The sequence below is a fragment of the Strigops habroptila genome, chromosome 10 (assembly GCF_004027225.2).
Source record: "Strigops habroptila isolate Jane chromosome 10, bStrHab1.2.pri, whole genome shotgun sequence".
Taxonomy (NCBI): Eukaryota; Metazoa; Chordata; class Aves; order Psittaciformes; family Psittacidae; genus Strigops; species Strigops habroptila.
In genome coordinates this window covers 4,384,875-4,408,193 of record NC_046359.1, presented here as the reverse complement: position 1 = coordinate 4,408,193, position 23,319 = coordinate 4,384,875, and the positions used below count along the sequence as shown (strand labels likewise).

At 37.3% G+C, this 23,319-nt stretch overlaps 1 protein-coding gene across 2 annotated transcripts in view; it reads left to right on the top strand.

Annotated features, from left to right (window-relative positions):
- ESR1 (estrogen receptor 1) overlaps positions 1-23,319 on the top strand; it is a 160,436-nt gene that overhangs the window by 40,069 nt on the left and 97,048 nt on the right. The window contains exons 1-2 of one of the 2 annotated variants that reach the window (XM_030498912.1): positions 6,900-6,935; positions 8,601-9,105. In XM_030498912.1, the coding sequence (XP_030354772.1) occupies positions 8,678-9,105 (428 nt within the window). In that variant the 5' untranslated portion in view covers positions 6,900-6,935; positions 8,601-8,677. Of the gene's footprint in view, positions 1-6,899; positions 6,936-8,600; positions 9,106-23,319 lie in introns of those variants that run through there. The other variant, XM_030498911.1, reaches the window with a different exon arrangement.

Below are 23,319 nucleotides of genomic sequence, written 5' to 3'. Positions count from 1 at the left end.
AGGGTGTTATTTTCAGTCACTAGTATAAGCCTGGATATTTAAATCTGGGCTACATAGTAAACATTCTTTGTTGTAAGTATACATTGTACTTAGCACAACAAGAACCTAATTTCTGATGGTACTTTTAGGTGCTCCTGAGTACAAATAACAATCACCATAGAACCGAGTGTTTTGCATTGCTTTTTGGTTCAGGTTCCATTGACCATGCTTTCAGGCTTCTTAAGTCAGTTTTAAATTTGGATTTCTCCTCTGGAATAAGGAGTACATGTTGTATCACAGAAACAGAATTTTGGAAATCTTGCAAGTTATTCCCAAAGAATGAGATATATCCCCTGTGGCTGTTAATTTTGGACTTCTCTGATGGTTGGAGATGATGTGTGTGAGGATCAGAGACTTAGGCCCTCATCCAGCAAAGCACTTAAACTCATTTTTGACTTAGCTCATCATGATCGGTTCCACTGAAGACAGTGACAGATTCATACTATCATAGAAGATATAGCGCAACGTTATTTAGAACTATATATTTAACACAATCCATATAATTTTCTTTCAAATAAAAAATGGAAATGTGTCGGAAAACATTTTATACAGTTTCATTTCAAAATCTTCTGGGTCCTGCATGTCTTCACTATGACCGTTATGGAAGAAGCATCTAATTAGCTCCAAAATGCACCTTTTAATATAGATGGTACATTTCTGTGACTTAATTGCAATTATATCTTCTGAAGGAGCCTTTTACTGAAACTTCTTTTCTAGAAGGGCTGAATTGTTATTAGAATTAAGAAATATTTTGTTAATTGGTGATTGAGAATTTTAAAAAGTACACCAGAACAGAGAACACAGCTGCTGGTTACAAAGGCCTGACGAATTATATTTATAACCCTATAATATCTACCGCACTTTTTATATCTAGAATATTGAATTTGCTGTTTCACTTTGGGTCTGCACAGGATACCTGCAGCCAGTATTTTCCCTGGCTTGGTATTCAAATCTGGGCTACATAATAAACATTCTTTGTTCTAAGTATACCTTGTAATTTTTAATGAACATTTACTGTCTGACTGTGCTTTTCTAGAACAGGTGCCAGACAGATGACCAGTGGTAGCAGTGAGCCACTCAGATGTGGCTGTAATTGTTGCTGGACCAGGGGTGGCAATAACAAACGAGTTCTTGACATCAGGGAGAGAATACCGATAAATGTATAGCAACATTGGTTAGTTAAACAACTGATACCCCTTGTGGAGTTCTCCTTTTGGAACTGAGGTTTATGAGAAATAGGCCTAGAGATAAACTGACATACCTTCCATCTGTGGCACTGGTAACAGTCCAGTGGCTCTATGATAATCTCTAATTGGACAGAGAGAAGTTAAGGTACAGAAGAGGACTTAATTATTCAGATTATTCACAGGTACATGTAACCATGCTTGCAATAGCAGAGAAGATTGATTGACGATGATTAGTGGAATAACTAAAGCAAATCCAGTTCTCTGAAGATGCCCAGAAAATGAGGGGCTTCTGCTGCCAGTGGCTGGTAACAAGCACAGGGTGCTGAAGCACCAGGATTTTTTTCAACTTGAGGTTTGGAAGCCGCTACAGGAGAATCTGGACAGGCTTTCACACCTCGAATCTTGTAAACAAAACTGACAAGTTTTGTTAATATAGCCACATAAATGGGATTAAGCATGTGGCTAATTTCTGACTATTTCTGGGAGCTCAGACTTTGTAATATTTGGTGATTTTGAAGGTGCCTCAGCCTTAACTGAATCTCAATAGATATAAAGCTCTCTTCTGAAGATTTTCAAAATTTTCTTGCCAGGCTGTTTTCAGAATGCTAACTCATTGTTATCAGTCACTCCATTCAATTTGTCTTTGATACAAACAAGATGAATTAATATGAATATGATATGAAGCTCCAGTTTTGCATTTCAGAGCTCATTCTTGGGTTTAGATGATGCTAGATCCATGAGGAATGGTCTGTTAAGATGTTGTGACTGTGATTAAGCAGGAAAAGTTTTTTAATTTTAAATCACGATATTGTTTTTATACTAGTGAACTTCTTTGTTTATAAGGGGTTAACATTCTGTGTATGAGAGAAATATCTTCTTTCTTTTTTTCTGCCTTTGTGGAAACATCTGCTAGCTTTGAATCATCAGCATTTGCTAATATCTTTTGAGTTTGTCCAGAGTACTTGGGTATTTTGGCCCTTTTTATGTATGTAGTAAGTAATTTATTCTCTATGAGTTGGGCACAATTGTTTAGTCTTATCCTGTCTCATCTTTCTTAGGTACAAAAAATGAAGAAATGCACAAGCTAGTTATATTGAAACATGTCTTCTACTCCTTTAGGAAAAGGTACATTTCTACATGTTGTTGTCTAATGCTGAATTGAAAAGGCAGATGGTGCTCCATTTTGGTGAAGGAAATTCAGTCTGTACATCTGGGGACTGAAATTCAGTATTATAACTGGCACAATAATCTGCATGTAAGCCCATTACTCTTACTCTGCCACAAAAGAGTAATGAAAGGGAAAAACTTTTTGCATCTATACTAGTCTGGACAGTAGCATTCCATTGAGAAATTTTGTGCCCGGTCCAGTCAGGACTAGAATTTGAGAGGAGAGAGCAGTCTCAGGAGAGAGCTTTTAGGAATCTTAACTCTTAAAACTCTGCAACTTTTCAAAGGTTGAAAATATTGCCCAAATGAGGAAGGAATTTCAGAAGAATAGCAAAAGGCAGTTCTGTGACACACAGTTTCAGCTCCCTGCCAGATTCATAGCTCCTGCTCCAAACCCCTCATTTGCTGCAGTAAAAGGGTTTCTAATTTCAAAAAAGGGTTTCTAGAAATCTTGAAGGAAAAATAAAAAGCAAAACATTCCTTTCCAATTGACTCAGATACTTCCAAATTACTCTCTCTGAGCTTATCCCTGACATGTAAAATTTCCACCTGAGTGGCTAAAATCTGATAGTACCATAAATAACTCTAAACAAAGTATTAAAATTTAAATAATCAGAATACTTTTTACCATAAACCTATGCTGACATTCTAGCATAGATTTTTCTTCTGATTACACAGATAATTTCAAACTATGTCATAGATCTTTTCACACAAAGTATAGGTAAAACTGAATATATATTTAAATGTTGTAGAATAATAAACATATGTGTGGAGTAATTGTATTCCAGAGTTCCCTGTTTGGAATAAGAACTATTTTGAGCAAATGTTCTCTAATTCTCTTCTTCCATTTGACATGTGAAAGAAGAAGCTCCCCTTTTAACAGTAAAACCAACATAAAATATAAATTTAGACTTAAAAATCTTTTGGTGCCATGGCTGGTTTTGAGAAGTTATTTGGGGGTGGAGGGGAAAAAAAAGGTATACACCTTCATATCAACTTATAAAATGTTAAAACTCCCAATAACAGGGTGAAGCACTTATCTTTACTGAGAGCCTAAGGAATTTTTAAACATACTCTTTGGTTTGCATAGTGGTATCAAGGGGGGTTTTTTTACAGAGAAGATTTATAAAGCAGTGGGGTAGATGGTGCTGTTCTCCAGCTGTCTATCTTGATGAGCTTCCTCACTGGACTAAACACAACATAATTTGTCTGTAATGTTACAGTGGAATCTTGGAAAAACATGATGTTCCTCCTGTTATGTGCAATAGATACTTCTTTAATTGCAGCAGCTAAAAAAAGCTTCTATCTTTATAGCTGTGGAACCAAAGCGATGAAGTTTATGGTCTCTCACTGTCAGCAGGTTTATGGAAAATTTATAGTATATGTTCTAAGTTCTTAGTTTACCATTTTTTATTGGAATGCTTACTAAAACTAGTGCTGAAAAAAGCCCATTGTGGGATTAGGAGTTTTGCTATCTTTAAAGATTCTTATAATTTGAATAGTCTTTGTGGAGTGTTTTTTACTTTCATCTCTTTTTCCCTCAAACTGCCGCTTTATCTCAGCCAGAATCAAGACTCTGCTCAGGCTGTTTCTTCCTCCATTTCTTTTTCCTTTCTTTTTTTTTTTTTTTTTTTTAATCCCCATAAACTGAACTTGTTTTGTTATATCATTCCCTGACTGGCTTTCAGGACTTCTAGTTAATAGAAAATTGTTGATGGCACTCTAGACCCCCAAAACTTCTTTTGGTTATTTAGATGAGTTAGAGGAACATTTTCTCTAATTTTTGTTGTCTATTCTTTTAATTTTTTTGTTTCTGAGTCCATTTTGCTGGTACCACATTATCTGCAATCAGTGAAAGGAGGCTTTTTTTTTCTTTTTTTTTTTTTTTTTTTAATTAAGCTGTGTTCTAATTTTGAAGTGAAAACACGTTCGTGTTGTCTGTTATGGTAAGCATCCTTAATTTGTCTCAGTATCTTCCTGTTTGTAGCTGGTAGGAGTGTTGGACTGATGGTCCAGGTGGACCAAACTGCACTATGCAGGACTCTGCTCGTTTCAACTGATCTCTCCAGTTGTCTGTCAAGCAAGAGAAAAAGAAAAAAGACAGAAATGTAAAAGCTAGACACAAGCCATTCATCAATGAATAGAAATGAACAGAATTTGCCTTTAGAAATGTCTCTTAATATTTTTCAGCTGTAAATGATGCTAATTTAACCACAGAGCCACAGAAATGTGATTTAGTTTTAACGTTACTACGTTTGATATTTTATCAATGTAAGTTAGCGTAAATTCATCACTCTGGAAAGTCTGAGTTGGGCACTGGAATTCTGGCAGATCTAGAAAAGGAAAATAGAAAGGTTGACATTTTATAGAGGGGAACACTGGATTTAATCAGTTACTTCATTTAATCAGTTCATTTCTCATTTCCATGAGGATAGTGCCTGAATCATCACTGTTTCAGAAACCCATCTCTTGACTCAGTCTCATTAAAAATCACTATGTCTGAAGAAGCAATTTCTGCTTTGACCTTCCTTGCCAACATGCCTGTTGTGTTCCTTAGGCACAGTGGACTGTCCTCTCCTGTTTTTTCAGTATTAATTAATAGCTATTCTGTTTTTCCTTCCTGTTTCTTCTGTATTTTAACATATGCATACATATCATGCGTGCATAAATCTGGATGGATCAAAGCCAACTTCATAATTATTTATATATTCCCAAACTTCAGAAATATAACACCCCCTTCAATCTATACCTGAAATAAATTTAACATGTCTTCAGATTTTGTAGAGCCAATTTCCCTCTGTTTTTTATGGGTGTCTGAGGAAGACTGGGATAGATTACTTTTTTTCTGCAGTATATGCTGAGTAACTCCAAAACAGTATTAGGTCTTCATTAAGGTGAAAGAAATACATAGGGCAGCTTGGTTGCAGTTGAATACACATTACTGGAGAAATTACAAGTCTGAAAAGGTAGGTTTTCCATTGACAAGTATTTGTCCAATACTTCTGTCTAGCACTGGAAATAAAGATGCTGCAGCCAATTCACGTTTTTATTTACTCTCTGTCGTTACTATATGTGATTTTTAAAAAAATACACAGTGAATGAGGCAAGCCCTTCTGTATGAGATCTGCATATTTTTACAGGCATACATGAAGTGGGATTTAGTGAAGACAAATTTTTGCATAGACTTTGGGTCCACTGTTGAAAAGTACCAAATATTATTGTTATAGTCTTTACATGTTTCCATATTGTGCTCATAACATGTAAAACCTGACATCTAATAGACAAGTGATGAAATAGGGTGGTGGAGTAAGCCCTGATCTTGAAGCACAAAAAGAGCAGGATTTAGAAACTTAAGTCTAATTTTTCTGGGGGGTGAGCCCACAAGCAGACACATGTAAAGCCATCTCTGAAGCAGGGTGAATTACTAGCATGTGTTAATTTGGAGCAAGCAGAATAATTGTCACCATGCAGGACAAGAAAAACACCCCTCTGATATTTTGTTGCATTTCATAGCTTTTTAATAAACACTTTCTAAACAACCCACATAGAGTATGCAGAGTCAGAAATTGATTTTTGCAGTATACACAAATGAAATTCAACTTCTTCCTGGAATTTGGCTTGACTAACCCCTTGCCTCACCCTTGCCCGTTCTTGCTCTCTGGCTCTTCTTCTTCAGAAAAAGTAAGCCAAATATTATAGGATGCTACCACAGGGATTCCCAGCCAGCCCCTAGGACCTTGGTGGCACTCACATTTTTCCTTCCGACGTGTACCAGGATGTATGCTGCAGGGATAGTGCAGCTATCTACTGCTGAGCCCCTTTAGGGGGCAGGACTGTAACTTTCCACACTGGCTTGTGGAAAGCTGCTTATAGGGTCCTTAGTTAAACCATATGGAGCAGAAGTGATGGTGCTTTTACTTAACCCTACAGCATGTTTTAATGTTGTTTCCACATGGTGGAAATTTTGAATATTTGTCTCCTTGAAAACACACTACCCTCCCAAAATAATTAATGAGGTTTTAAAAAACTGCATGCAAGGAGCACTGAGGTTGTGCAGGACACACTCAGAAGCTAACTCCATGCACACTTACATCATCTGCCTTCCACATAGCTGTTATTCTGGAGCATTTTGTCATATGTTAATATAGTAATTCTAACATAGCATGGGTGTTGGATACTGCTTTAAATAAAAAATTAAAGTCCATCTTGTAGTACACTGTAGAAGGGGGTACTTGTTATGTCAAGCAGGTTCATTATTTCTAGGATTATGCAGTTTAATACAAGATGATGTTTTCCTATGTATTACCGAAGCACGGAATGAAATCTACAAGAGTGACTGACTTAAACTCGTACCTGCCACTTATGTCAGTGTGTGTAGCCCAGCAGACTGGCTGCTGAGAGCTACGCTTGCTTGCCGTTCGTGAGCCTCCGCAGACGCACGTTCGCCCACTCTATGCGAACATGCACACACTCTCTTTTTTTTCTCTCACACTGTCTGGCATATTCTCAGCACAACTCTTCGAAGACTTTCTGAACTGCTGGGTATGATAGTCTGATTATTATTTTTTTAACTGGGGACGTGTTTAGTCCAGTGTTATTTAAACAAGCTTATCTCTTCGATCAAAGTCTACAATCTGAAATTTGAACAGGGTAGGGAGGGTGGCTGGGTGAGTGAGGAAATCTATCAAGTACATATTTATGTGTGTGCTTTTGTCTTAGCTGTGTGCCTGCGGAGATACAAATGTATATTGCTTCAGAATAATTTTGCAAATATAAATAACTTTATTATAGTAGAATTTCTGAAAAAAGTGTTGTTATTGCTAAAATAAAACCATTTCTAGTAAACTTTTCTTGAAGCTGTTAGTGACCTGCATATTCAGTTTCTTGGTTTCTTGGGTTTTATGAAGGTTTTCAAAGCATACTAACTGAAGTCTACATATTAATGTGTTTAAAGTTGGCACTAACTTATTTCGCTGACTGAACCACAGACCACAGCAATAAAGCTAGAGAGCTTGAAACAGTTTCTGGAGGTTTTCATTTAGCTGGTTCAGGAGAACTGGTTTGTGCAAATTTAAAATTATATGGAATGAGATTGCAAGATGAAGCATGCATGCCACACCTTTTCATTATGTTCTCTCTCTCCTTTTTGTTCTAAATATAACTTTGAGAGGCATTTCAGTTTATTTTAAGGATGATTCCATTTGATTATTTTAGATCAATTTATTTTCAAATCTTATTTCAAAATTCAAGTTTACTGAGCTTTTGTTCACAGGACTAGGAAAAAGAATTTCCTGTGCTCAATTCCTGTGTCATGCAATCAAATAGTTTTTCCTAACTTTTAGGATCTTCCTGTGGCAAAGCCTGAATGATGCTTTGTTTCATGCTTTTACACCCTAAAATGAATCAGACAGAAATTTCTAGGTTAATCTAAAGCTTTTCTTCACTTTTTAATGTTATTATTACACTCTAGTAACGTCAAGATGCTATTACTGACCAAAGTATATTATAAACCTTTTCTTCTACATAGGTATCATACACCCTTTAATTTTTTTAGCTAGTTTTATTGACTGGGGCTTATTACACACACACAGACACATGTGCTTACACACACGCATTCTGCTTTGCCTTATCTCAGTTACAGCATAGTCCTACACAGGGTCATTACAATGTACACATTACATATTTCTAGCAAACATAAAAATGAATCAAACAAGAGGAGACATAAGCACAGATAGGTTGGAGCCTGCTGAGGAAATAAAAGGCAGTAATCCTCCTGACTACTGGACTACTCTTCCTGGTTGGATTGAAGTGTTCTTTCCCGTTAGTCGCAGCGGAGCGTTGCTATCCTGAAGTGAAAAATTAAACGACTAGTAGGAATGAAGTAACATTTAGAGGGACAATTATTTGGTAAAACTCCAAAACTAATTGTTTCTGAAGTGATGTTTAAACCAATGTCAGTACAAGGCAAGAGTTCCTGGCTTCCGGCCAGCACCTTGTAACACATATTAGCACAGATGAGGAGTTCCTAAAAGTTAGAGAGAGAGAGGGAGGGAGGGAGGGAGGAAGAGAGAGAGAATGTGTGTTTTCAGTGCTCACTCTGCATCTGTTTGTATCCTCCTCCTTGCTGAGATTAGAGGAATACCTGTGTAATGCTGCTTTATCATGATTTCTGCTGAGCCTCAGAATAGGTTCTGGTATTTTTTTTAGGTGGACTGCCAGCTGCCGATCTTGCTGTTGAGAGTAAAAGCAGATATGTTCCTTCCTCACTGCCATTAACACTGACCATGACCCTTCACACCAAAACCTCTGGAGTTACCCTGCTGCACCAGATTCAAGGCACTGAACTGGAGACACTCAGCAGACCTCAGCTGAAGATTCCCCTGGAAAGATCGCTCAGCGAAATGTACGTGGAGACCAGCAAGACAGGAGTTTTTAACTACCCAGAAGGTGCCACTTATGATTTTGGTACTACGGCTCCAGTGTACAGCTCTACCACTCTCAGCTATGCCCCTACTTCTGAATCTTTTGGGTCCAGCAGTCTGGCAGGATTTCACTCACTGAACAGTGTCCAACCAAGCCCGGTGGTGTTCTTGCAAACGGCACCCCAGCTCTCACCCTTCATCCATCATCACAGCCAACAGGTACCCTATTACCTTGAAAATGAACAGGGCAGCTTTGGGATGAGGGAAGCTGCTGCTCCAGCCTTTTACAGGTAAATGCTACAGACAATTTTTCTTACTACTTTAAGCAGATGAACTGGGAGAAATCGAATGTGGAAACCTGCATACCCTAATCTTTTCTTTTTGTGTAAAGGACCATGTGATTTAATTCAACCATCTATAATATCTAGATGATAAAAAATGTCATACAGCAAAGCAAAACTGTAATTCACAGCTCACTGTGACAGTAAGCTGTAAATTTTGAAAACTGTACAGAAATGACAAACAAATTGGATAATGAGTGAAAACGTGAAATCAAAATTGATTAAAGAATGCCAAATGACCTCCCTGTTGTAATATATTAGAATTACTGTCTGAAGTATAGTAAAAAGACTTCCACCATCACACATTTCTGGGTGTGAGTGGGTGTTTGTTCAGCTTTTAGCTGATGGTACGAGTATTTTTCTCCTCTGGCTTCCTTTACTGTGTGAGAAGTGGCTTGTGTAGGAAGTAGTCCAGAAGCACAATATCCTTCCTAATCAAATGGTTAGAGTTGACTCAGTGTCAGTATTTGCCAGTAATCACCTTCATAAGCTATCTATCTTAAGAGCTGTGTACATATTAACCCACACTTTCCATATTTATATTAACCATAAACTTGGCATGCTGCATTTAAAAAGATAAGATTTTGGGGGGTTTTGTCCCTCAGTAGAGGGTGGTGTTGTTTGTTGGTTTGTTTTTTTAGGATTTTTTAAGTTTTTTTAATTTAATTTATCTAGAATAGAAAGATTAAAATATTTTGGGAGGGCGAATAATTTTCTTTCGGTATTTATTGTTAGTTATTAAAACCTTTACTATTTTTTGAAGGAAGTGGTAGAAATTGATAGAACTGTAGCTTCAAAGAAAACATAGTCATACACACCAATACCCACATTGTTAATGTTCACGCAGTTTTAATAGCCTAGTTTGCATCAGCTTATTATACTGGGCTTCAGTGAGTCAAAGTGAACAAAATGACATCTGTCATTTTATTTTCCCTAAAGTCTGTGTCTTTTTATTTGAGAGATACAGGTGAGTTTGCTAGAAATGGAATGACTATGAAAAATAAAAGCAAGGTATTTTTTCCCTCTTGAGGGCCAGACTTTGCCAGACTTATTTGCAAAATACAATGTGCTACTGTGAACAGCAGCATATGTTCTCAAAGACAGTCTAACTCAGCCTAAGAATCTGGTAGCAGAATCTGGTCCAAAAAACCAGATGATGATTGCACTTTTTGCAAATGATTAATCAGTTTTGGGGAGCAGATGGAATAAACACTGGTGAAATGCTAGGTAACAGTTATGTCAGACTGTCCAGTACAGTGTTAACTGAATTGGTTCAAAGAAAGTACATTTGAGTGCAACCAAATACAATACCTCTAGGAAGAGTGAATACACGTCAGAGTATAAAGATCCTGAATGATTACCAGTGACTTAAGAGTGAGACTGACTTTGTGCTAGATTAAAGGGATCTTTTTTACATAAATGTCCAATGTAATCCTGTGGTGAAAAATGTGTAACTGACCTTTGATACGTAAACAGTGGAGTTGTGAGTTTGTGAAGCTGAAATACACAGGTAGAAAATGCACTATAGTCAGGGTATTTTACTTTAGGAGGGAAAAAAGCAAGAATCACCTAGAAATAGAAGTTGAACTATGGAATTAATGTCATTTTATTTTTAAACACTCAGTTGAGGTGAGACACTTAAAAATACAATTAACATACTTTTAAAGTTTAGCTACTGGGGCAAATATGTAAGGCCAGTGATGGATTCCCCATTTCCTGATATTTCTGATGAAGGATGGGTGTCTCCCTTGAAGATGTATTTTAGCCATATGCAACTAATGAGGCTTAATGTAGCAGTAATTAAGTGAATTTATGATCTTGGATATGCAGGTTGTTTATCTGCATACAATGTTATAGAAATGATTTAATGGCCCCTTCCAGCTATAATTCTGTAAACCGCATCTTGTGTGGTAGTAAGAAATGTGTATCAAAGCGATTGCTATGATTATCTTTTGTTAACAGGCATAGTACTATTGTAATTAAATTGATAAAAGCTTTGATTGTTTTAATTTTCATTTTTCCAAGATTGTATTTATAAAGCTATTACCCTCACATTATTAAATATTAGGTCTTTATTCCTGTATTTTGGCACAAATTCAATCACCAATAGTCTGTTAAAAATAATTTGAATAGGTGTTCAGTATCTGGAAAATATTTAAATATCTAATAAGGGGGTTTAAGAATATGTTATTTTAAAAATATTGTAATGCATGAATTCCTAATTTGCTTTATTCATTTGGCTAATCTCATTGGTATCAATTGTATTAAGGGACAAAAGAGAGCACAGGGCAGTGTAGTCTGGCAATCAATAGATTGATGCCTGAGATTGGAAGATGTCTAAGTACCAAAATGGTACTTACTTTATGGAACAACCTACCAGTAGGAGTGGTGAAGGCAAAAATTCTCAAACTAAAAGCCTTAACAAAACTTAAAATGGATCATGGTCAGTTTATTGTATGGCTCCCTGCTCCCATGTAATAAGTAATGTAACCTAAGACCCAGAAAAACTCCTCTGCAACTCTCATTTACCTTTCCGTGTAATAAAATTGTGCTGTTTGGCTTGTAAGACTGAAGTATTTGTGTTGCATTATCCTATTACACTCTGGATTTGAGATGCAAATACTGCACTCAGTGATATAAGTGGCTGGGACATTAAATTATCATTGTAGGTTGGAGCCTAAATTACAGTATGTTAATACTTGGATAAAAACTTGTTAAAAATCTTCAGTCACAAACCTCAAAATTTACTGTATGTGATAAAACTTCTAATGTCATTTGATTTTGTTAATAAGTATTCAAAACCATGCTGACTCTAGGCATATATGTATTAATTCTGAAGTTATATTTTGTGTCATTCAAACAGTGTTTCATTTTCCAAAGCCTTTTGAGGCTTTGTTTCATTGCAGTGTGATGACAGACTTCTATATCTAGTTGAAAAACATAACAATATATAAAAAGAAGAATGATTTTGTAAAGAATTAACTCCCTTCCACCCTCCCAATCTCCTCCTTTCTGGAGTCTCTAAATCATGTGACATCAGAATTTGGGAAAAAAGAAGGGGCCTATTTAATTCAAATTGTGCTGTCTTTAACTTGACCCCTTTTATGTCTGACCCTGTGGCTGTTTTTATAGAGCATCAAACTACAATACTTTTCCCTTGTCTTACAGTGTCTATATCTTCCAGTGAAAGGGAGAAGACAGAGCTAGTTATGTTTTTAATTCTCCTCAAATCTCACTTGTATCTTTTCTAGTTTATTTTTAAAATAGGTTTTTTTTATTTTATTAAATGCTAACTAATAGTTGATTATTATTACAGGAAAACTTGTACTCATAGATATTACAGAACATTAATTGAAAAGTTTCTTTTGTTGTTAACTATTAAATTTGAGTTCTGGTCATTTCTGGTTATTTTCTTGTGATTTTGGGGGAAAAACCAAGAAGCCTTTCGGTACGATAATCTACCTCAATATATTCCGACAAGCAACAGCAAAGATGAATCCATTTTGTTCTGCCAGTATGTGATATTCCTGTGTCATATCACTGAGTTTGCACTTCTCAGATCTAAAGTAAAATCACGCCTGTACTTAGGCTTTCCGTAGCCTGTGTCTGCTGCTGCTTCCAAATTTGGCCAAAAAAAAGCAGGTAAAAATGGGCTAGCACCTACAAGCTACCTGACGAGGGAGTTGTTTGTCAGTCTGTAGTGAGTGACAGAGGCAGAGCAAATCAGTGTATAAACAGAAGTACTGCATGAAAAATAATTTGTTGCTCCCTGACTTTTAGTGGCTGGTTTGTAAGAATCTCCTAGTACCTCAGACTCTAGGTTTTGATTAATATAATAGAGTATTTATTTAGCTTTAGTCCCAATTGTCATACTGAAACTGATTCTAATAATTTAAAATCTGATGTTCTAAAGAATATGATCACAACTTTAATTTTTAATGCTTGTTAAAATTCAGAAATACGGTGAATGTGGATTGATTTCTTCTTCTGCTGTAATTCATAAATCCGTCAGTTAAAAACCCAGTTACTTAACCCAATATGTAATTTTTTACCTTGTCTGATTCATTATTAATCTTTCTAGCTGTTCATGTTGAGTTCTAAACAAAGAGGATTTTTACAAATGTTAAAATCAAAAGAATGTTACAATGAATGCAAAGTTCAAAGACAATTTTTCTTTTTTTATGTAGTATGAGTTATTCCTTAAGATGAGGAAGTACTATATAATGTAGTGCTTTAGAGAGGTTTTCTGGCTTTGTTGTATGGTTTTTTAACTTTTTTTTATTTTATTTTTTCTCTAAACCATCAATCTGTTCTGAGGTCCTCTTTTGAACAGTTAAGTGTTCAGGCAGTTTCTTAAACAGTCGGAGTGTTCCTGTTTTCAGAGCTTGTGCTGGTATCTCTGACAATTTTACAGCAATAGCTGTAACAAAAGAGACAGGAAAACACGGAGTTATCCTATCTTATGGAAATGTTGAAAAGATAAACCTGTTAAAAGTTCTGAGATACTCACACATCACAGTTATGAGGGACTTGTACCATACAATTTCGCTGTTTCTGCAGCTCTTAGAGAATGTGCTGATGTGGATGGATCCTGCTGCAGGTGCGCTTGCACCATAAAGTTACCAATCCATATTGTTGAGGAGCACGTGTTTTCTGTGCCTCCTTGTGACCCTGGATAAGGCCAGGCAGCATTGGAAATGGGAAAAGGAGCTGTTATGCTTTCTCATTATCCTCATTTCTTCCAAGGCAGGGAGATGTTCTCACCTGTTCTCTCTGAGCTTCCTTTGCAGTGTTTTCTTTTTACTGAAGAAAGCTTTCTTCACTTCTTTAACAGATGTATTTTTTGCATAAACCACAGATCAAGGAAGTGCTTCATATACCAAGTCCTTTCCATGTGGATTTGAAGCCTGTGGCTAAAACCCATGTTTGTTCAGGTAGCCTATGTGGGTGGGGTTTATCTAATTTAATCTAGACACCTAGGTCTTTATTCAGTTTTCCACTCCTTAGTCATCTGTTGCCATTTGAAGGCCATAAGGTCAGATGGGTCTAGCAGGTATTGACACAAGACTTACTGTGTAGCTGTACCTTTTTGGAGTAGGAGCTGGATGGGTGAGTGAGGGTCATCACCTAGAACTCCTCAACTGGCCTGCAGCATGGACAATGGCATCAAACCTTCACAGGAACTCCCTTCTTAGCCTGTGGAGGCACAAAAAGAAACACATATATTATCTCTTTTTAAGGTATCTAATTTAAATAGATCAGGTGCATTAGGCTCTAAAAGTAAAAGTTTTTCTTTCTGTACTATAAAAGATGGCTAAAGCAACTCCTTCTGGTACAGATATCTACTGGATCAAGATGGACGTCCAGTGATGTCCAGAGTTCTGTGAAATTAATCCCACCCGTACATCTCCTCCTTCTAAAGAGTCAAAGTGGTCACCATCTGTAATCTCCCTTCAGACAGACACTGCAATATGTCCCTTGAGAGGAAGACAGGGAATTGACTGTTTCGTTGGCCTTGATCACTCTTGCTCTAAGGCTATTGAAACAACAAACACTGCTGGCCATATCTGCTCTGATAGAGAAAGCATTAGTTGTTGGCATCAGTTCCTTCAGCAACTGCAAAGTGAACATCAAATGCCAGGATTTTTATTAAATCAACAAGAAAGGCTGACCAGAGCTAAGGCATAGCTCCAAACAAACGCAGGGGAGAAGAGTCCTGCAACTGAAGTGCATTCAGTTCTTCTAACAAATGGAGATTTAGGTAATTTTGGTAATTTGATATTGTTGACAATGAAACACTGAAATTAATCATGAGCTCTCCCGTCTGTCTGCAGGGATTTTCTGTTATCTCTTCAGGCATCAGAACTCAGATTAGAGTGGAGATGCTGTCTCCTTCAACACTGTCATTTAAGTGCTGATTTCCTTGCATTCATTATGGGGGCTGTTTGTAAAATTTGCTGTACAGAGAGAAGTCACATCTGAGGTTGTACACTATCCCTGTGGATTTGGGTGGCCTTTTCTGTGAATTGCAAAAGGTCGTAACTTACCACATCTCATTAGGAACCTTAATCAATGCAACACTGGGCAGGGCAAGGCAAGACACTTCTGCTCTTCTGCCAAACTCATATTACAGTTGCTTGGAAGGTTCCTACGTCGGTCTGGCTCAATATATTTCTTCTGGTACGCATCTAGGAACATGTGAGGTACTGCTTGCCAAATTTTACTTACCACATGCTTACAGTGGTACCTGTTAGAGACAAGAAGATCATCAATTTGTATGCTAATCTTCTTCCTTGATAAGATATTGATAACAATATTGGATTCAGGAGTGATCGGGCATTTTATTTAACCTTTTTCTAGAAAAAGGAAATATGGTCCTCAGAAAACACAGAGTTTAAATATGACTGTCTAAACATAAATCCTATTTGATACACATAACAATTGCAATGGTCTTCCAATCATTGCAGTGACAGTCTTAATTACTGACACAACAGCCAATATCAATGTAAATAAGAAAAGATGCCTCCCTTTTCCTCACTGCACGGAAGTCATTAGTAAAAGTAAAAATTAACAGTAAATGTTGAAAGTCAGAAGTAACTAAGAGGACTTCTTAAACAGGCAGTTGGTGACTAACTGTGACCAGCCATGCATGTAAACACTTCACATCCAGTGGGTGGAATTTCAGTCCACAACTATTCAGTCTACAATAGCTCTAGAGTGCAGTCCATCCTGAATGAGACAACATGGGAATTTGTTGCATTCTGTGCATTCGTGTTGCATTCATGTGCTGCTCTCTCAATGCTGCCAACTGTCAAAACCTACCTCTTCAGGACCCATGCAAATAAGGAAGCTGCTTTTAAGCGATTTCCTAGGGAAAAGCTTTATTTCTGCTTAGATTTTTTTTCAGAGTTTCATCAACCTGTGGTGCAAATGTCCAATTTGATTGCTACTTCTAGTCTTCCCTCCCTCTTATTTTATTACTTGTTATCATGCAGAAACACTGCTTTGATCACTGCAGCCTACTTCAGTACCGATTTGCTCTGCTAAGACATGACTATGGAAAACTTTCTAGGATGCTACAAAGGGGCGTCAAAGCTAGGAAAGAAGGGGTAGGGAAGTTTATTGCAACACAGGAAAAATCTCAGCTCATGCTAAATAAAAATAGTTAGGAAGATGCTGTGCATGAAGCAGCAGCTGCAGAAGAAGATGCAGGATAAAATTTAGAACCCAAATCTTAAATAACAAGACGGGGAAACTCGTAATATGCTTTCCAGATAGCCTCCACTATGGTTTTTACATATAGGCCTGTTCAAATTGGAATAGTAATACCTACTGCTTTCTTTCTATTTCCCTTTTTCTTTTAATTAGTTCAGGTTTGTGAGACAAGATCTATTCATTCATAAATCCATGAAAAATATTCCAGTTTTTAGAAACTTACTTTTTTCTCTTTTTCAAGTTGATCTGTAAACAGATGGAAGCTTAGAAAGTGCTAACTCTAAAAAATCATCCTTTAATTTTACTATTGAAGACAAGTACTATAAAATTAGATCTTTGGCAAAAATAAAATGTCACATAATACCTTGTCATGTGTGTTTTCAGTTTATAAAGCTAGCAAACATTCTTTAAACTTTTATTTTGCTGAGCTATCTTGATCAAGCAGCAACTAGTTATTTTTTAGTGACATATATCAGCTAGTGTCTAAAGAAAATTAATTCAAATAAGCATTCCCTGCTTTGGTTATTAGTTACAACTTGAATTTGACAGCAAGATCCCTGTTTCAAATTACATATCACAGAATCCTTGTATCCAGGAAGCTGTAGCAGTGGCAAAGCATGGTATGGATGAGAGCGTGCACCAAATCTAGATATCTTTTGGGAGCTAATATGACAAAGAAGAGCTTTGCTTGCTTCCATTCTGCGGTAAAATGATACTCCTCCTTCAGCCATATTGATAAACACAAGCCAGGAAAAATGTGTATGTTACCAACATATGAGCCACTGTAGCACATTTATTACCTTGAAATAGTTTTGCGTGGTTTGAATTATTTCAAATTTAAGGGTTGAAAAATATTTATAGCTTTGTGTTGCCATGATATGAGAAATATAATCCTAATTTTCATCTACAAAAGGTATCAATAAGAGATAAAGCTTGCCAATCCTGGAAATGGTGGTTTGGCATAATATTAAATATCTGAGAGCATTCTAATTAGGTTCATAGAGAAAGGTGATAAGATAGTAATCCATATAAAATAACACAGCTAAAAGTTTTAATAGCAAAAATATCAGTACCAGTAAAATTGTAAAAGGTATGTATTAAGAATGCCTACCAGGCATATTGCAGCTTGTGTCAAACATTGCTAAAACAGGTTGCACATCTATAAGTTAAGTTACTGTTACTATTTCTTCTTGATTCAAGCATTAAAAAAAAAAATCCAAAACAAAAAGTGGAAATAAATCTGATTCTGCAGAGAAATTTTTTAACACCTCGAAGCAAAACTCCACTTTATTTACACACCGTTCTAGTAAAATTGCTTATTGCTAAGTCTGCCTAGGTTCCTCTCTTTTTTTAACTACATATGTTGTCCAGCTTTGGCTCACATTTTCAATGTTAGGTGATAGTCTTGGGTAAATTTTTTTTTACAACGTTTTGACAAAAAAGGCCACAACTTTCTAAGTATCCTGAAGGGAAAAGAAAATTTTGCTATACCCATTCAAAAAAGAAAAAACCCTCGCAAACCACCTTTTTAATAGGACAGCCCAAACACCTTTTTATTAGAGATATAGCTCTGATACTTGGTAGATGGGGATGCTATGAAATCGGGGTTATTTTTATTAGATTTTCCCCAGAAAATCTCAAATTTAACCTGCGTCTTCTTAAAGCATCTTGCTATACATGCTGAGATTTTTTGTGGCATTTGATAGTTATATTATATAAAATTTCATGTGTCATGCATGTTCCATCCTTTCTTAGTGATTATATATTGACTTGATAGTAAAAGCATCCTTCTCTGACAAAATATGTGAGGTTGCTTCATTGCACAGCTGAACAGCTTTTCATTATTACTGTGGGCTGAGGCAAGTTACTGAGAGATGGAACCACAGAGCGACGCAAGTTTGAAGGGGCCTCTGGAAATTATCCAGTCAACATCCTCATCAATGCAGGCTTAATTTCAAAGTTAGATCAGGTTGCTCAGGCTCTTATCTAGTTGTGTTTTGTAGATACCCAGGAGTGGAGACTCCACATCCACACAGGACAATCTGCTACAGTGCTGAACCACTCTCACTGTTAAAAACTTTTTCCTAATGTATAATCACAACATTCTTTGTCCAAAGTGTGTCAGATGTCTCTTGTCCTTTCAAAGTGTGCCTCCAAGAAGCGTCTGCCTCTGTCTTCTTGAAAGTCTCCCATTATGTAGTTGAAGACAGAAATAAAATCCTGCCTTAGTCTTCTCTTCAGATGTCTAAACAAATTCAGTTCTTTCAGCATGTCCTCATGTCATTTGTTCCAGCCCTCTCCTCGTCTTGGTGGCTGTTCACTGGACTTGCTCCAATCTGTCAAAGGCTCTCTTTAGCTTGGAAGCCCCAAGCTAGAAGCACTCTTATAAGGAGAGGGGAACAAGCCCTGCCCTCAATCTCCTGTCTATGTTTTTATTAGTACATCCCAGGATGTGTTTGGCTTTCCTTGCTGCCAGGGCATGCTACTGGCTCCTGTTCAACTGTCCACCAGCACCCACAGGTCATCCTCTACAGAGCTGCTGTCCAGCCCCTTCTGTATTTCTGCAGGGAGCTATTCCATCCCAGGTGCATGGTTCTGCATTTTCCAGTGTTGAACTTTATGAGATTCCTATTGGGTCACTTCTACAGCCTATTGAGGTCCCTCTGATTGGCAGCTTTGCAGCATATCTACCATTTTGCATATCCCTATCCCCTCTCAGTGTGATATTGTTCATTAACTTGCTAGGGGTGCAATTTGTCCCTTCATCCCTGTTTATAATTAAATATTCACTTTGGTACAGGATTGTACAGGAGCACTACTAGTACCTAGGCAAATCTGAACTGCTAATAAAAACCCGTCGAGACTAGCAGTCCAGTCATTTTCCACTCAACTTATAGTTTGCCTCTACAACCCATATCTCACTACACCCGGAATGAGAAAAATGGTCTCTCTTCTGCTTCTAGGATCCTGCTTCATCTGTGTTAATTCTACAGAGTTTGGCAAAAGTCACACCAGCAAAACATTGTTAAACACTAAGCTGACAGGATGGGAATATGGAACTAGGAGTAAATAAAGGTGGTCTTGTTGAAGAACAGAAGGGGGCCAGTGAAGAACTCTGGTGAGTCTGGTAAGGTAGACACTTTGCTCTCTGGTGAGGTGCTGTAGCAGGCTTTTGTGAGCTGGCAGGCAGAACAAGGATGAAGAGGGAGTGATCTAGTAGGAGAAAATAGATATTTTATAAGGACCTGGAAGATGTTGGGGTGGACCAAAAAGGTAAAAATCAAGGAGAAACTCCAGAAGTTTGAACTGGAAATAGAAAGTGGAATTTACAGGTACTCAGGGACTGAGACTTGGACTGGGGCAGGAGCTGTGAGCAAGACTGAAACAGAGCAAGTGTATGTTGCAGAGCATGGCGAAATAAAAAGCTGACAGAGAGAAGCAGGGAACATGGAGCTGGGCCTATGTAGAACAATCTTCCTCCCAACGGATATATGCAACTCTTGCATTTTATTCCTGTCTACTACAGATTTACTCAGAAGGTAACGGATTAGTCCCAGCTCTTGGTTCATTCCATAGTGGAAGATGTTGGTAGTGTAGATATGAGCTTCTAACCCTTCTGAAACACCAACTGCCACTCAGAAGGACTCAATGAGATCCTGTTTTGGGTGTTTGTTTAATTTCTTCAAGGCCTTGGTATTTTTAATGCACATAGAGAAAATATAACAACGTTACATCAATAAGATCATAACATCAGCCTTTCCAAAGCTGAAACATGCCAGAGGTAATTTATGTGCACATATCTTTTTCTCTTTCTGCCTAATGTCCTAACATGTGAAATGAAGATACTGCTGCTTTACTACACAGGACCCCTATGAATAAACGTTCATTGGCTCTGTGAAGTGACCAACTGTTATAATGAAGAATGCTACTGAAAATCACATGTGGAAAATAGATTGTTTTTTCAGAGCAGGCTTGAATAAGAAGGAAGACATGAGGCTACGTATGAGCAAGGGTGAAAACATCCAAAATATTGAGTAGGTACTTAGTCAGTGAGCATGATTTTGAAAATTGACACTGGTATTAATAAACAGAGTATCTGAAATGGAAAAAAATGGTTTACAGGCCTGTTAAACACACATGCCCAGCATTTTTATTTCAGAAAAAATACAGTATAAATATATTTTTATTTCAGTCCTTTTATGGAATTGTATGTTCAGCTGCCTTGCATTTATTTATTTCATAGGTAGATAAAGGATAACTGCACAGAAGCAAGGAGTTAATGCACCAGTTTTTCAGGTACTTTAATTTACTTCTGACATTAACTCTGAGACATGACCCTTGGTTCATTGTACTCCTTACTTTAGATGAAGGATTTTGCTGGTTTCATTTCAGCAAAGCACCAAAGATCTTAATCTTCAGAGTCAGACGTGTTTCAGTATAAAAATCAGTACATAAACAAATATTAAATGTTGTCTGTACCCCTTTTCTATCAATAATATTTAAGAAAATTACCCAGGCCAAGACTCCCAGAAGATCTAAAATGTCGCTGTATGGCTAGCAGCAGCTTCTTTATTATTTATTAAATGGCAACTTTAAGTATTAATAGCTTCAAGCTGTTTTCATGTATGACCCATTTTATGACTCATGCATGCCTTGTTTCCTCTCTAATTCACTTTATTGTCAACAAATGTGGATCTGTCTGGAAATGGCAAGCAACCTAAGAGACTGGCCCTGATTTTGCACTGTCCCTCCAGGTTGTACCAGAACTAACACCCAGAGGACCAGAGCAAAACAAGTTGTCTTGTTTATTACAGGGGAGATATGGTAAGAAATAAGTGAGAACAAGTCTCTAATACTCCACTTCATGACTTCTGATGGGAACCATGTTTAAGTTGCATAGCAGTCTAAAATGAATGGAGTAGATTTGACACAATATTACTTGAGGAAAGTCTCCTTGTCCTAGAGAAATTCCTCAGGTCTGTGTCTGCTGGCTACTTGATCCTTTCTGATGACATCAAGGGGTGAATTTAAAAAAAGTAAGGTCTGTGTCCTTTTGTTTTTTGCATCTGCAAACATACATCAAGGGTTTAGTTGAATTCCATCTGAGAAGTTCAAAAAAATATCTCCTGTCTCCCTAAACAAAACAGAACCCAAACCATTTCTTAGAAGGTACTTCGAATATGAATCAAATCTAAACCAAAACCTAGTTGCAGATACCTATTCATACACTGTAAGTTCAACTAAGGGTTGATGTCTGTTGCGTTTGGTGGATATTTGTGGGTCTGCAAAACTGCATCATATCAGAGGTTGGATGCTCTTTATCTCTCTTTCCTATATCTTCTTCTCAATCCCCTGAGTCACTAGCATGTACAGCAGTAACCCTTCTCTTATGCACCATGATGAGGAGTTATATGTACTGTTTTGGAGCCCGCTTTGGGGTTACATGACATGTACTGTTTTGGAGCCTGCTGCTGTCTGTATGCTTGCACCGCTGTTCAATTCCTGCAGGATGTGTGTTCCAGAGTGTGGAGCCGGAGAGGAGCTGAGCTCTTGGGTAGGAATGCAAAAAGTTTCCACATTTTAACAGAAAATGAAGACAGGAGTTGAGACTGTGCCTCATGTGGCAGTTTGCACTGGGATTTGTGGAGCAGTGGGGAGGCTGGAGAGTGAAGGCACAATTATGACATCTTCAGCAGAATCTCTTTCTGTTTTATGTATTACACATTGCAAGATAACCTGATTGAAACTGGTTTTGGATTCTTGATTTCACAACAGACTGGTGTTGCTTAGAATTATTTAGCTCTGTGATCTGTAAATCTATATAAATACATATGTGAAATCAAGTGACTATGGCTTCAAGCTTGGACATCTAATGCTACACACTTGAGTTAAAAAATAAGTACCTGAGATGCTAGATGGAGCTGTATGAAGAAAGACAGTACAATTTTAAAACTGTTATTGATATTTAAAAATATTTTTATTCAAGTTAGAATAAAATTTGAACCAAGACAGAAGTAAATCAAAGAACAGAGGCCTGAGTTATAAATCAAATATTGATGTATTTGTCTTGCAGAATACTTTTGATATACTTTTGTACATGGTTTGTTTGAAAATCAAGTATTAATTTGGTCATATTTGTACCAAAGTAAGCCTAGACAAGAGCCTGGTGTTGTGTCCTAACCTGCTGCTCATTCAGATAATGTTCTGGAAGAGTTATGTCTGAAATGGAGTGTCAGAAACTTTTGGGACCACTTTGGTGTGAGGTTTGCAAAACCTCTTAGGTTGTTTTGAAGAAAGGTGAGTCACAGCGGCTGACTTCTGCTCAGTGTTAATGCCATGAGAGACTAAATATCTGTAGTCAGATCCTGCCAGCCTTCCTGGAGCAGGGTGAGGAGTGATGTGCTGCAGTCAGCCACCAGCCTCAGCTCCAGTGAGCTGCTGCTTTCCTCTTCAGGCTTGAACTGGACTATGGTATGTTTGTTGTACTAAGCTTTGTGCAACATCCACTTTCAATATTCAGCTATATGCAACAGAGAGTGTTTTGGCTAGAAATGAGTAAATAGATGGGTTTTCTGCCATAGGTAGCCATTAAAGAATCTTAGGCAACAAACAGAAGTTGAAGCCTGAGTGGGCTTTTTTTAACTTCATTTATAAGAAGCATGCATATCTGGAGAAGAAAAAAATGCAAGATTCAGCAGAGGTTCCTTGTGTCTAGTGCACGGGTATTATGTGTGTCCTGTGTGAACAGGTAATAATATATTTTTAAATGTCATGTTTTAATGACAGAAGTGCCGCTGCTGTGTCCATACTACTGTACATTTAATTCTGCATGAATTTGTCTATTTAATAGACTTTTTCCTTCTTTTGGAATTTACAATTGTTGTCTACCAACAATAAAAAGTGAGAACACTAATGAGGTCCTATATTGTGACAGCTTTGAAGCATGTG